At 40.3% G+C, this 15,950-nt stretch overlaps 1 protein-coding gene across 2 annotated transcripts in view; it reads left to right on the top strand.

Annotated features, from left to right (window-relative positions):
* The window catches only part of hibadha (3-hydroxyisobutyrate dehydrogenase a), a 41,542-nt gene that overhangs the window by 2,410 nt on the left and 23,182 nt on the right, over positions 1 to 15,950 (top strand). For both annotated transcript variants that reach the window (XM_034161501.1, XM_034161500.1), the window contains exons 2-4: positions 2,638 to 2,792; positions 3,287 to 3,396; positions 3,568 to 3,689. In XM_034161501.1, coding sequence (XP_034017392.1) covers positions 2,638 to 2,792; positions 3,287 to 3,396; positions 3,568 to 3,689 — 387 coding nt within the window. The remainder of the gene's footprint in view (positions 1 to 2,637; positions 2,793 to 3,286; positions 3,397 to 3,567; positions 3,690 to 15,950) is intronic.

Below are 15,950 nucleotides of genomic sequence, written 5' to 3'. Positions count from 1 at the left end.
CCACTGTTATTTCAACTTCTAATCAACTGCAAATGGACAAGGAGGGGAAAAAAATCTGTGTGCCAAGATTATCAAAACACTGCTGAGTGATTATATGTGAGATGGAAGCATGGTGTTATTACAGAATGCCACAAAACAGTGGCACGAAAAAGTTTGAGCAGCCTTGGGCTTTTACGCTTTTTTTATTATTTTTTTTTCCTTTCTTTCTTTCTTTTTAGGGAATCAAATTCTAAAAACAGAAGTCAAGCTAAAGCTGCAATGAAAACAAATCTCTACAACATGATGTAAATTAAAAAAACAAAGCCAAAATAATTTAATGCATCAGAATGAGCTCCCTTTAGTGTAACACAACTAATAAATCACTTTTAAAGGCAGTTTTAAAAGAATGAATTGCAAAATGCATTGTGCATAAAAATGTCATGTGTTCATTATTTATGAAATCCTACCACAGTCCAACAAGCTTGTTCATTGGATATATTGAAGGGTGCCAAAATGTATGAATTTAATTATTTTTAGCTTTGTTTTTTATTTATTTATTTACAGTGCATCCAGAAAGTATTCAAAGCACTTCACTTTTCCACATTTTATGTTACAGCCTTATTCCAAAATGGATGAAATTCATTTTTTTTTCCTCAAAATTCTGCACACAACACCCCATAATGACAATGTGAAAATGTTTATTGGAGATTTTTGCAGATATATTAAAAATAAAAAACTAAGAAATCATGTGTACATAAGTATTCACAGTCTTTGCCATGAAGCTCAAAATTGAGTTCAGGTGCATCCTTTCAACTGAGCATCCTTGAGATGTTTCTATAGCTTAATTGGTGTCAACCTGGAGTAAATTCAGTTGATTGGACAGGATTTGGAAAGGCACACACCTGTCTACATATAAGGCCCCACAGTTGACAGTGGATGTCAGAGCACAAATCAAGCATGAAGTCAAAGGAATTGTCTGTAGACCTCTGAGACAGGATTGTCTTGAGGCATAAATCTGGGGAAGGGTACAGAAACATTTCTGGTGTTTTGAATGTCCCAATGAGCACAGTGGCCTCCATCATCTGTAAATGGAAGAAGTCCGGCTCCACCAGGACTCTTCTTCGAAGTGGCCACCCATCTAAACTGAGTGATCGGAAAAGAAGGACCTTAATCAGGGAGGTGGCCAAGAACCTGTTGGTCACTCTGTCAGTGCTCCAGCATTCCTCTGTGGACAGAGGAGAAACTTCCAGAAGGACAACCATCTCTGTAGCAATCCACCAATCAGGTCTGTATGGTAGAGTGGCCAGGCGGAAGACACTCCTTAGTAAAAGGCACATGGCAACCCACCTGGAGTTTGCCAAAAGGCACCTGAAGGACTCTGGTCTGATGAAACAAAGATTGAACTCTTTGGTGTGAATGCCAGGTGTCATGTTTGGAGGAAACCAGGCACCATCCCTACAGTGAAACATGGTGGTGGAAGCATCGTGCACAGCATGGGGAATGTTTTTTCTGCAGCAGGAACTGGGAGACTAGTCAGGATTGAGGGAAAGATGAATGCAGCAATGTACAGAGACATCCTGGATGAAAACCTGCTCCAGAGTGCTCTTGACTTCAGACTGGGGTGACAGTTCATCTTTCAGCAGGGCAATGACACTAAGTAAAAGCCAATATATCAAAGGAGTGGCTTCAGGACATCTCTGAATGCCCTTGAGTGGCCCAGCCAGAGCCCAGACCTGAATCCGACTGAACATCTCTAAGAGATCTGAAAATGGCTGAGCACCGACATTCCTCATCCAATCTGATGGAGCTTGCGAGGTGCTGCAAAGAGGAATGGGCAAAACTCTCCAAAGATAGGTGCACAAGCTTGTGGCATCATATTCAAGAAGACCTGAGGCTGTAATTGCTACCAAAGATGCATCAACAGAGTATTAGAATACAGTAGAATAGTCTTTATTGTCATTGTATTGGGGGGGTAACAAAGGAAATTTGGGGTGCTCCCACAGAACTACTGTACACCACAAAAACCGAAAACGACAACTCTGTGAATGTATTGAACAAAGGGTGTGAACATTTATGTACATGTGATTGGTCAGTTTTTTATTTTTAATTTTTAATAAATTTCAACAAAAAAACTCTATGTTGTCATTATGGGGTGTTGTGAGTTGACTTTTGAAGGGGGAAAAAATACTCCATTTTGGAATAAGTGTGTAACATGACAAAATGTGAGTTGAGAATCCTGAACAGTTTTGTCCTGCCCAATCTCACATTTATTTGTGCCCCTGTTCTTTTTTTTCCCGTGCCCCGAAAAGCACCAGATTTTCATGACAATGTTTGTTTTAAATTTTGCTGTCTAGAATCTTCCTCTTCTCCTAACTCTAACAGTAACCATAACATTAGTGTCTACCCTCCCCTAACCATAACTCCCCCCCACCGTCACCCCACATTTCATGCCCCCGTGACAAAATTCGTACCCCCCGGCACGGCCACATAGATTTATGTACTTTTCGTAACCCAGTCTCACGAAGTGCCATGAGACTGGGTTGGTTTTGTCAGTCAGATTGGACTTGTCCTTGATTTGCCTGTCAGATGAAGGCAATGTTGCTCCCACCACCACTGTACGAGTATCTCATGATCTTCTTTGTTCTCCTTCAATGTCAGCACGGCCTTTGGCCTCAAAGACACCGGTGGGTTTTATTGGCCTGGGAAACATGGGAAGTCCAATGGCCAAAAATCTGCTCAAAAACAGTTATCCTGTGATTGCTACTGATATCTTTCCTGAGTCATGCAAGGAGCTGCAAGACTTGGGTGCCCAGGTAACGAGTAGCATCATGTTACATGTCTACATATCTGCATGTTTGGGAGGTCCTGTTGGCTAAGATCACTCTGATTTTTCCAGTCATTCATTAACATTCACTTTATTTTATTTATTTATTTATTTATTTATTTAGAAAAGAGATGGTCATTACCTACAAAATACCTTATTGTGTAAGTTAAAAGGTCTTGTGTTTTTGCTTACAAAGTCAACAAGAATAAATCTGAAATTTACAAATGTTGCTGAGTTGGAGATTTAGTTCTTTTATTAAATGAAAGCTTGTCTGGGTTGCAGTGGCAGTAGAACAAGCAGGTCAGCCCACTCTTAAAGGTAAAGGATAATCTCTTGAGGGTTTTATTTTGTTTTTTAATGCTTACATTTGTTATCGTAATGATATCATATTCCTGGCCTTCCTCTGTGGGTTAACATTCGTGTAAATGGTGGATTGTTATCTACAAGCGTACTGGCTACTCATGCAGTGATGATGATATCTAGGTGGTGGACTCACCAGCAGAGGTGGCAGAGAAAGCGGACCGCATCATCACAATGCTGCCATCTAGTCCCAATGTCATAGAGGTCTACAAAGGCCCCAGTGGCATCCTCAAGTAAGATTTTTAACACCTATGTTTTTTAACAAAGGACACCCAAAACCATATAATCATAAACTCTATAATATGCATACAGAAATTACCTGGGCTTGTATAGAGGTCAGGAAAAAAAGTTGTTTTGTGCACTGTACATCAGGGGTTATTGCTGTTTTTGTTGTTGTTGCTCAGGAAGGTGAAGAAGGGAACATTGTTGATTGATTCCTCCACCATTGATCCTGCAGTCTCAAAAGAGATGGCTCTCGCTGCAGACAAGATGGGTGCCGTGTTCATGGATGCTCCAGTATCAGGAGGTAAACTCACTCACACACACACAACCCTGTTCTTTTTACATGAACCTGAAGAGTAAACATGAAGTCAGTGGAGAGCCATAAAAGTGCCCATGATTGCATGCATGTATACTCCATAACGACCTTCACGGTCAGCAGATCTCAATGCAGTTGAACACCCATTGGAATCGTTGCACCAACAGTTCAGCTGCCATTGAAATCTGTTGTATGTCATGGAGTTGCAATTGTAATTGGTCCATAATAACTTGTGTTAGTAGTAACACTACAATAGGTAATACGCCACGTGTCCATTGTGAGTTCTGTTCTTCCTGTTCAGCTACAGATGGTTTGCCATATAGAAAATTCAGTGTGAACCGTGTTTTTTAGCCAGAGTATTTCCAGTGCATTCTTGGATAAAATTGCTGTACATTCAGTGCATGAACACAACTCATTTTTGCATGTTAAAAGGCAAGTTAAAGGCTTTTTTTTTTTTTTTTTTTTTTTTTTAAATAAAGCTGAGCAGTTGTAATGTTGGAAATTATTTTATAGTTTTGATTTGTTACCATTAATTTCCGGTGTCGCCAACCGAACAGTCCCCCCCCCAAAAAAAACAAAAAAACGGCCCCCCCAATGATGCGGTTCACAGATTAACACCTCCTTTCTGATTCATACTGCACTCCAGTCATCATCTATCTCAGTGACAGATATCTGAAGCTTTTCTACAACAATCATTTCCACATAAATTCAGCATTATTTCATCTTAAAGGGCGGCAGAAGCGATCAGAGTGCCACAGCTAAACAAGCTGCTAGCTGAAGTGTTCACTGCGCGTCTGTCATTTCAGAGTGAAGAGGCTTTACCTTTATCATCTGATGGTTAATAATCCCATTAATCCATTTGATTGCTTGGGGTGAAGAGACTGTCTCAGACGTGCTGCTGTGGTCTGAAATGACGCATGCACAGATGCAAAGGGTGGACCATTTGGTCTGTGACTAATGACCCAAGGCAGTGACTAAGAGTCTGGTAATAAGGCTTTTTGGAGGATGGTTGGATAGCACTGGAATAACTTTGTGTCAAATGAACAGTTACCTGGTGAGACTCTGAGATTCCAGTTGCATTGTGACAGAATCTCACTGTTGAAAACCCCAACAACCAGAAAAGAACAAAAGGCATGTATTTCACCTGCCTGCGGCAGATAAATGGATAGTTTTGGGAGATGGAGATGGACCAGATGCCTACCTGAATAGTTACCACTCAGGGTAGTTCCCCAGTAATGGCGGCTGCAGCAACACATGGCACCACGGCATTGCAACCTGACCTGAGTTGTAATGTTGATGAGTCGCAGGATAAGCTTTACTATCATTTAGAAATGACCTGTGCATCATCTCTTGAAAAATCCACACAAATATTGAAAAATGGCATGTCTCACAATGTTAAAGTGACAACAAATTCCTGGATCTGCCTCCTTAGTTGGATCTGCTCCAAAAGTTAATGATTCTTCCTTAGGCAATACTCCTTAACTCAGTTGTCATTTGGCATAATCCTGCTAAGATTTATCTGTAAAGGTGGCAGCGATAGGAGTGGAGTGTTGGCAGAGGTACTTGTTATATCTACTTTTGTTGTCACAATTTGCCGTGAAAAGTACAGTATGTTCTTATTGTGTAAATTACTTTGGTGCCAAATGTAGTTGTCAGTGTTGGAAGAAAACTTTGTTATACAGCATAATTGCATTTTCAATAGCAGCTCAGACATAAAAGCCAACACTTGCCTTTGTCTGCAGATTTCTGGTGCCGTGGATTTACATTTCACTCATCTGCACTGTCCAGACATTATTATTATTTTTACGTCCGCCAAGGATGTAATAAAATGATTGGTGTTTATTTATTTATTTGTCTGTCTGTCCTTTAGCAGGATTACGTCAATTACTGCATGGATTTTGATTAAATTTTCACCTCAGATAGATGTAGGGCAAGGAAGACTCCATTAAATGTTCTTGTGGTAAAGGCATTGGGCTTGAGACCAGAAGATCCTCAGTTCAAATCCCAGCCTGACTGGAAAATCACTAAGGGCCCTTGGGCAAGATCTTTAATCCCCTATTGCTCCCGGTGTGTAGTGAGCACCTTGTATGGCAGCACCCTCACATCGGGGTGAATGTGAGGCATTATTATTATGTATGTATCATGTTGTTGTTATTATGTCCAAGAACGCTTTCTCCATCATGCATTCATTGATCCAGTTTTGTTATGCCTCACTGTGATTGGTAGAGACGTTTAAAAGATAAAATACCAACAACTGTTTGAACAGATGATGATGATGATTCACCACAGGATTTCATTTATACACTACTTTGCACGTCAGTGAACAGGTGAGGTGTTAGGCCATTGTGCTCTGTGGCATTCGATTTAAAATTCATGACACTGCTCTTACTTTTAATTTGTCCTTCATGCATGTGCATATACTTCACTGTTCTTCTGCCAACTTCATTTTTGATACAGATTTACACCTGCTACAGATCCAGAGATGTAGTTGTGCATTTTTTTTTAAGTTTATGATTAATTTCTGTCTTTAGTGTTATTGCAGGTCAGACATTATACAACAGAACTGGGAGAAGTTAATGACAGTGTGAAAAGAAAATCACACTGCTCATTTGTGTCATTGAAACTATCAAAAACTGTGTTCGGCCTTTGACCCCGCAGCCTTGCTGCTGGACTGTCTTACACACTTTTGTATATCTAAATTATGGAACATTTTAGGTTAGCGCTACGACACGTATTGTAATTGGTGAGCGGACCAGCCAGTTGGTGCCCTCTCTGGCTTTTATTGCTGCTTTTGACCATAGGTCTTCAAGACAAGGTTAAGGTTTTAAGTCCTCATTATGTTGGCCCTGTCTTCTTTTGGCAGCTCCTTGACAGAGCACAGAATCACCAGTTGTCCTTAATGGGCTGAGCCACATTGGAGAATCTCGTGTCAGGTCTTTTCATGTTGATGGAGCCGTAATGGCAGGTATCCCATGTTAGTGCCTTTCATGTCAGATAAAGAGTCATAAAGAGGAGAGAAAATGCCCTCACATGATGTGGAGGAGAGAGATAAGACGTAAAGGAGACAGCGCAGTAAAATTCCTTTTCTTTTTCCTGAGACTGAATTGAAGGTTCTTCCACTCACACTCAAACAGAATTCTTTTGGGTAAGGTATGCAACATACTGACACTCCTTGATACTGTATCTGCTAACTGCGATCATAGTGTATTTGCTTTCTATTGCATAAGCTTTAATTCATGAACAATGCATCTCACTCCATCGTACATACAGACGTGGCCCACACTGGCATGTTTACCAGCTGGCGTCTGTAGAACAGACCAATGAGATCTTAAGCTTGTTACTCTCCTTCAGCACACACTGTGTTTACATACTGTAGACAGTGTACAATTTGTGTGTGCAGCGCTGTGTGAAGGTTCTTCCTCTTCTGTCTCTTTAACTAAGCCTCTTTTACTAGTCTGAGATGACCAATGATTTACCTGCTACCTCTGCACGGCAGACGCTCTTCCCGTCTCACCGTAGCCCTTGTTAATACATACCCATGCAGGCGTTCATCTTTTCTTTTTTTTTTTAAGCAGAAAAGGGGGTGGTGGTTGTGATGGTCGGCTTTGATAAGCCAGGCTTTCTATCTGGAGCCAGGAGTTCAGGAGATCAAATGGGGTTGTACCACATGGGAACTTAGGGAAATGATAGAAAACTGAATTCCCCCCCCCCCCCCCCCCCCCCCCCGCCGAGTTTCCAAAGCTCAAATTACAATAATAATAGAAATTTGGATGCTTTGTTCTAACCAGGAGATGGCACTCTACCCAAATGGGGACCTACTAGACGTGATGTGTGTGTTTGCATGCAAGAAGCAAATGATAGGGATTATATTAAGATTAGTGTTCATCTGATACTTATTAGATTCCAAAGATGTATAATTAGCATACACTTATGCTTATCAATATATTTAGACATCAAAGAAACACTAAAATGGACTTTTTCATGGACCATCAAACTTTTGTAACCACCGAGAACAACTTGCAGTGTAGCTATGCTGCATTTGATTTTCTCATTCTTAATTTTAATTAATTTCTTAATTTTACACATGCGTGTTCTTTTTTGTGTAGTTTCTAAGTGTGTTTATTTCTTAGATTATTATTATGGTACTGTAATTTAAAATTACATGGTTTTGCTTCATTTGATCAGTAGGGAAACCAGGGCACAGTGAATCAGAAATGTTGTTTTTGTGGCAACATAAACACGTTATGCATAGGTTTAGGTCATTCTATTGTGGATTTAATACAGCAAGTTATTGTTTATAAGGCTGTGTTATTTATTTCTCCCCAAATTTTTGATTCACTGTGCCCCGGACACTAATTCACGGGGCACAGTGAATCAACTTAGAATATAATGGAAAAAACACATGATTATAAAGATTTCTTCAAAATTATTAAATATATGCTGATGCATACAAACTGTAATTCAGCAAACCAGCTATGTAATGTGTGAGTGTCTTATATAGTGATATAAGTCCTTTAGAAACTATCATAAATACAACTGTCATCATTTCTGTTCAAACGTGAAAACAGTTGTTTATATACACAAATTATAGAAATAATTCATGGAAAAATAAATGTATAAGATTTAACAAGTACAACCCCAATTCCAGTGAAGTTGGGACGTTGTGTAAAATGTAAATAACAGAATACAATGATTTGCAAATGCTCTTCAACCTATATTCAATTGAATACACCACAAAGACAAGATATTTAATGTTCAAACTGATAAACTTTGTTTTTGTGCAAATATTTGCTCATTTTGAAATGGATGCCTGCAACACGTTTCAAAAAAGCTGGGACAGTGATATGTTTACCACTGTGTTACATCACCTTTCCTTCTAACAACACTCAACAAGTGTTTAGGAACTGAGGACACTAATTGTTGAAGCTTTGTAAGTGAAATTCTTTCCCATTCTTGCTTGATGTATGACTTTAGTTGTTCAACAGTCCGAGTCTCTGTCGTATTTATGCTTCATAATGTGCCACACATTTTCAATGGGTGACAGGTCTGGACTGCAGGCAGGCCAGTCTAGTACGTACCCGCAGTCTTTTACTACGAAGCCACGCTGTTGTAACGCAGTTGAATGTGGCTTGGCATTGTCTTGCTGAAATAAGCAGGGACGTCCCTGAAAAAGACGTTGCTTGGATGGCAGCATGTGTTGCTCTAAAACCTGGATGTACCTTTAGCATTGATGGTGCCATCACAGATGTAATGCCATGGGCACTAACACACCCCCATACATCACAGATGCTGGCTTTTGAACTTTGCGCTGGTAACAATCTGAATTGTCTTTTTCATCTTTTGTCCTGAGGACACAACGTCCATGATTTCCAAAAACAATTTGAAACATGGACTCATCAGACCACAGCACACTTTTCCACTTTGCATCTGTCCATTTCAAATGAGCTCAGGCCCAGAGAAGGCGGTGGCATTTCTGGATGTTGTTGATGTATGGCTTTTGCTTTGCAAGGTAGAGTTTTAACTTGCACTTGTAGATGTAGCGACAAACTGTGTTAACTGACAGTGGTTTTCTGAAGTGTTCCTGAGCCCACGTGGTAAGATCCTTTACAAAATGATGTCAGTTTTTAATCCAGTGCTGCCTGAGGGATCGAAGGTCACGGGCAATCAATGTTGGTTTTCGGCCTTGTCGCTTACGTGTAGAAAGTTCTCCAGATTCTCTGAATCTTCTGATTATATTATGGACTGTAGATTATGGAATCCCTAAATTCCTTGCAATTGAACATTGAGAAACAGCGTGGGTTTCCTCTCCTCCCACGTCCAAAGACATGCGGGTTAGGTGGATTGGGATCTTTAAATTGTCCTCAGGTGTGCGTGTGGGTGTGTCTGTGTTTGTCTATTTGTGGCCCTGCGACAGACTGGCGTCCTGTCCTGGGTGTACCCCGCCTCACGCCCTATGACTGCTGGGATAGGCTCCAGCCCCCCCGCGACCCTTAATTGGACAGAGCGGTAGAAGATGAATGAATGAATGTTCTTAAACTGTTGGACTATTTTTTTCATACTGTTGTTCACAAAGTAGTGATCCTCACCCCATCTTTGCTTGTGAATGGCTGAGCCTTTTGGGGATGCTCTTTTTATACCCAATCATGACACTCACCTGTTTCCAATCAGGTGTTCTTTGAGCATTCATCAACTTTCCCAGTCTTTTGTTGCCCCATCCCAACTTTTTTGAAATGTGTTGCAGGCATCCATTTCAAAATGAGCAAATATTTGCACAAAAACAACAAAGTTTATCAGTTTGAACATTAAATATCTTGTCTTTGTGGTGTATTCAATTGAATATAGGTTGAAGAGGATTTGCAAATCGTATTCTGTTTTTATTTACATTTTACACAACCTCACAACTTCATTGGAATTGGAGTTGTAATATTTGTCATCCACTTGATACTGGGGATTAATAACTCACTTTCTAGACTGATTCACTGTGCCCCGGGTACATGTGACACACATGAGTCCTGTTATCAAATAGCTGATAGTCTGGAGAAGACATAACACATGCTCATCAGTTGGACGGGGTAGTCTTCTAACTATAACAATTTTTTTTTGTGCCACCTTTCCTCTGTTGTGAGAAATAAATACAAAGACACTGACATCTATAAAATTGACATCTAAAAAACTGACTTCACTCACCACATAGTTTTACCTATAATGTATCCAAAAACAAAATAAAAAATAATATATGTAGTTTTGCAGATATAGCTAACTGATTCACTGTGTCCCGTGATTCACTGTGCCCCAGTTTCCCCTATGTGTTGTGTGCCTCATTAAAAGTTGTGAGCATGTAAATTGTGAAATGAGTTATTTTTTTTCCTTAAATCCCCATCTCTCTCGTTTTTCTGACTTCTCATAAGCATAATCATTACTTTTATTCTTATACACTGGGCAGCATGCTGCTAATAATACAAGCATGCTAACATCAGCGTATACACACACTGTCCTATGTCAATAAAAGTGCCCACATGCACAGTGGACCCACAACAAAACAAGCTCTGATGTCACAGGCCCAGGGTGTTGGCACAGGGATGACAAAAAATAGGGGATCTGGCTAACGAGTGGCGGCGTCGTTAGCAGTAATTACGCAGAATGCCTGCGTTTGTATATGTGCCCGTGGTCGGCTGCCACATTGCTAGTGGACGATGGCTTTAAAAAGCCTCTAAAAAAACTTTTCATTGTGTTTTTCCCAGCGCTGGGAAAGTCAGATTTTGGTACAAATGAAAGCAAGGAGCCTAGCTTCTGTGGAACCATGGGCACTTGGGCTAATGTTGCTTGTTTGCGAGGTCTTTTAACGTTCAGCTGGCTGCCTATTTAGGCTGAGTCTTCACACCGCTCTAATCATATCCATACCACATCAACTGGAGCCTGTGTTGCACTGTGTCATTTGCCTCCAGTTTGAACGTCATCCTGCAGCCTGAAGGAACTTGTTCAAGCCAGTGCTGGCACCAGTTACTGTCTGTCAGCGATTGCCAATCCCGTCCTGCTGAGTGATCTATAGGCTGTTCATTTGTTTAGGCCCACAGTACCTGGGGCTGCTTTCTCAAAGATCAACTTTGACTGTAGTTTATACTATGGTTTGAGGGAAAAAGTAAATAAATAGCAATTTTTTTGAAAGTTGAACAGAAAGTCAAGTTTATGTTCAGCAGACTCATTTAATGGACAATTTTACATTCTTAAAATTTCAGTCATATTTAAACTTTGTTTGCAGTTAAGCCCCCGAGTGTTCTACTCACCCTTGACAATTGCATTCCATCAGAGAAATCCCTTATTTCACAAATTGCTTAGATATGTGGATATCATTAGAGTGCCTGTAGTCAAGGTCGAAATAAACTCAAACCAGTGTGTGTGTGTGTGTGTGTGTGTTTGTTTTCCTTCCTTAATGTTGTATAGTGCAGCTATGTATGTCCTGTATTATACAGGGTGTCCCAAAAAAGTGCCACAAAATAAAAAACTTTTGGATATTCATATCTATCATATGTCATCGTGAAGCATATCTCAGGGAATTTTTAATCTCATTTCATCTGGTTGTAAGAGTTTTGGCGCGTGTGTGCACCGCTCCTCTGGTTTGGCCAGATCTCCTTGTTAACATTGTGAACAGTTCTATCAGTTTGAAACTTCTTTACAATCCTCCATATTGTCTTTCTGTCTGGAGCTTTTCTAACTGCAACATGACATTGATATTGTCGTTGGGTTTGCACGATGGATTTGGTCTCAAAGTAGAATTCCACAAGTTTCCCTTTTTGCTCGATTGTAAGCGGCATCCTCATTGGATCAGTCTCAAACTACGTCAAGAAATTCCTAACATACATCTTAATGTCTGGAAAAAAAAAAAACTGTATCCAGATTAGTCTTTCAGAATTAATATAATTATTTTGTGGCACTTTTTTGGCATACCCTCTTTATTTTACAATTGATGTTGCTGCTGATCTTTTTAAATTTCAATAGGAAGTATTTGCTAACTGAAGGATGTCATATTCTGCAAACATCCACTGTAGGCTCGGTGTTATGATTAGGCCTCAAACATTTTATCTGTACCAGTGTTATTACTATTGCTTGGTTTTCATTATGTTTTACTATATTGAATGTTCAACATTTTATTAAAAAAATTTTAAAGTTTAAAAACTTGCAACACAAGACGTATGTACAACATCAGCAACAAACTGAGGGTTCTAAGAGCGATAGTATGGTTAATATATCAGTATATTAGAAAAATAATAAAGCTAGCCTGCTATATTCAAACTGACCCCCCCCCCCCCCTTTTTTTTTTGGTCAAGAAGCAGTTGCCAGAAGTCAGTACAGGACTCGTAGACCCAGTTGTGAAAAGTATTTTTAATATACTGTAACTAAGGTTTTTGTTCGTTTTTTAAATGGACTACGTCTCTTGCTTTTTGATGGTAGGAATACTTTCAGTGTGGTTTCTTCACCATTCAGGGGTTGGTTTTCACTTTTTCTTTTGTACCTATATCTATAGTTATAGTGCATCCAGAAATTATTCACAGGGCTTTGCTTTTCCTACATTTTATGTTACAGCCCTATTCCAAATCCAAAATGGATGAAATACATTTTTTTCCTCAAAATTCTACACACAATACCCCATAATGACAATGTGAAAAAGGTTTTTTGAGATTTTTTGCAAATTTATTTAAAAAAAAAAAGAAGAAGAAGAAAGAGAAGTCACATGTGCATAAATATTTGAACATCTTTGAACAATAACACATCTTCTAACACATATTTGAACAATATTATAACATCCTTTGCCATGAAGTTCAAAATTGAGTTCCGGTGCATCCTGTTACCACTGATCATCCTTGAGATGTTTCCACAGCTTAATTGGAGTCCACCAGGGCTAAATTCAGTTGATTGGACATGATTTGGAAAGACACACCTGTCTACATTTAAGGTCCTACAGTTGACAGTGCATGTCAGAGCATGAAGTCAAAGGAATTCTCTGTAGACCTCCAAGACAGGATTGTCTTGAGGTGCAAATCTGGGGAAGTGTACAGAAACATTTCTGCTCCTTTGAAGGTCCCAATGAACACAGTGACCTCCATCATCCATAAATGGAAGAAGTTCAAATCCATCAGGACTCTTCCTAGAGCTGCCCACCCGTCTATACTGAGCAATCAGGAGAAAAGGGCCTTAGTTTGGGAGTTGACCAAGAACCCGATGGTCACTCTGTCAGAGCTCCAGCGTTCCTCTGTGGAGACAGGAGAACCTTCCCGAAGGACAACCATCTTTGCAGCAATTCACCAAGCAGGCCTGTATGATAGAGTGGCCAGACAGAAGCCACTCATTAGTAAAAGGCACATGGCAGCCCACCTGGAGTTTGCCAAAAGACACCTGAAGGACTCTCAGACATGAGATATAAAAAATTCTGGTCTGATGAGACAAAGATTGAACTCTTTGATGTGAATGCCAGGCATCATGTTTGGAAAAACCAGGCACCATCCCTACAGTGGAGCATGGTGGTGGCAGCATCATGCTGTGGGGATGTTTTTCAGCAGCAGGAACTGGGAAACTAGTCAGGATTGAGGTAAAGATAAATGCAGCAATGTATAGAGACATCCTGGATGAAAACCTGCTCCAGAGCGCTCTTGACCTCAGACTGGGGCAACAGTTCATCTTTCAGTAGGACAATGACCCAAAGGAGGATCAAAGGAGTGGCTTTAGGACAACTCTGTGAATGTCCTTGAGTGGCCCAGCCAGAGCCCAGACCTGAATCTGATCTCTGGAGAGAACTGAAAACAGCTGAGCACCGACGCTCCCCATCCAACCTGATGGAGCTTGAGAGGTGCTACAAAGAGGAATGGACAAAATTGCCCGAAGATAGGTGCACCAAGCTTGTGGCATCATATTCAAGAAGACTTGAGGCTGTAATTGCTGCCAAAGGTGCATCAACAAAGTATCGAGCAAAGGGTGTGAATACTTACTCCATTTTGGAATAAGGCTGTAACATGACAAAATGTGGAAAAAAGTGATGTGCTGTGAATACTTTCCAGATGCACTGTATATTCAGAGTGCAAGATATTTGCTCACTAATGTTTACCAATCTACATTAAGCAGTTACAGTTTTAATAATTCATGTGGATCTGACGACTATAGACGTGAGGTGTGTGTGGGGTCGGTCAGAGAATCACAATATGTGGCCAGAGGAAATGAACAGTACCAACCTAATCCAGTCTGAGAACAGGATTCGTAGCAAGTTATAGTGCAGGAGCATAAAAGCAGTTTAATGAAGATTACTGATGACTGACTGACACTTGACCTAAGAAATCAGGCTGGATGGTCAAAGTCTGTCATGTTGATGGGCAGCCAGTACCAGAGAGACAAACGGACTAGATTAGCATAACAAACGCTTCAGTGACAGGTTGTAGTGACATGGAATAGAATGGAGGCGGGGAGTCATAGAGTGCAGAGTCCTAAAGTGACCAGAGATGGTTATGATGGGTGGGGTGATGATAGGGAGACTTTAAACTCGTGCTCCAGATGGAGGTAGATCCACAGCAGCTGCCCATCCACATCTCTGCCCTTATGTCATCTGGTGTGTGTGTGTAAGTAACCAGTCAGCTGGTGTATGAGTCGTAATGTTTGAGCTTCATTTGAAGGACACTTTGCCTGCTGTAAAAGGGAATTAGTATTCTGCCTATAAGGACCATTTCTACACATCGGCCACAGAACCTGCTGTTTTCTAACAAATCAAATTGCGGATCATTATTAATTTACTGTTTCTTCGATATGTCCTAAAGCAGGGGTTGGATTGAGCGAATCTCTTGGAGTCTCTTCTTGCTCTGTCACCAACCATTGATGAGCTTTGGCCCAAATGAGTGATGCATTTGCATATGAATGTGAGGTACATGATCATAATGATGAGGAGGTTTGGTTTGTTTGTCACTGAAGGTACTGCACACTGCAGCCTCACTTAAAAAAAAAAAAAAGAAAAAGATATTCATGCTTCAATTTGCTGTTTTTTTTTAACTTTCAAAAGCTACTTATGCTCCATTTTTCTACATGTGCTTTAGTTTCTCATAGCGTTTTAGTGTGCTGGAGTTGTTCTCATGGCTCACTGCTCGTTAACTTGGGCCGATTAAGAGTCTGTCTTGAACATAACAGAGCGGCATTAGCAAAGTTGGCAGATAAATGATTGAAAGTGTTGATTTCTGTTTTTATGTGCATGAGCAATTTTTGGTAAGCTCAGCCTCTTGTACCATTTCACTTATTTACTTCGATATCCACTGTGCTTTTTACAGGGCCTGTTTGGGGTTTTAATGTGTTTGGGGGAAAAAAAAAAAGATCTGCCCCTGGGTGTAATTATCATGGTGGACCACATGAGGCTGTGTTGTTAGCCTGTAAACATTCTACCTCTACTGCAGCGGCGTTCGCACTGCTATTGGTCCACTCCCTTTATTCTATTAAAAGTGACGTGTGTATTATAGTGTAGTTGAATACAGCTCAGCCAGACTTCTACCCTTATATGTGCTTATAGTTATATGTATGTAGAATACTGTCAGAATGAAAGTACTTTAACATCAACTTCACTTTGACTTGAGATGTGATTTGAAGTCTGGCATATCCCCAATCTGTTCCTGGCATTCACAAATTAACAGCAATCCAGGGTTTTCCCTGTTACTATTAAGGCCCAGCGGGCTCTCAGAGCAAATCTGGGGGCTGTCAGACTGAAATTTTTGGAAAGTAGATTAA

This window comes from Thalassophryne amazonica, chromosome 20 (genome assembly GCF_902500255.1).
Source record: "Thalassophryne amazonica chromosome 20, fThaAma1.1, whole genome shotgun sequence".
Taxonomy (NCBI): Eukaryota; Metazoa; Chordata; class Actinopteri; order Batrachoidiformes; family Batrachoididae; genus Thalassophryne; species Thalassophryne amazonica.
This window is presented reverse-complemented; position numbering and strand designations above follow the sequence as displayed.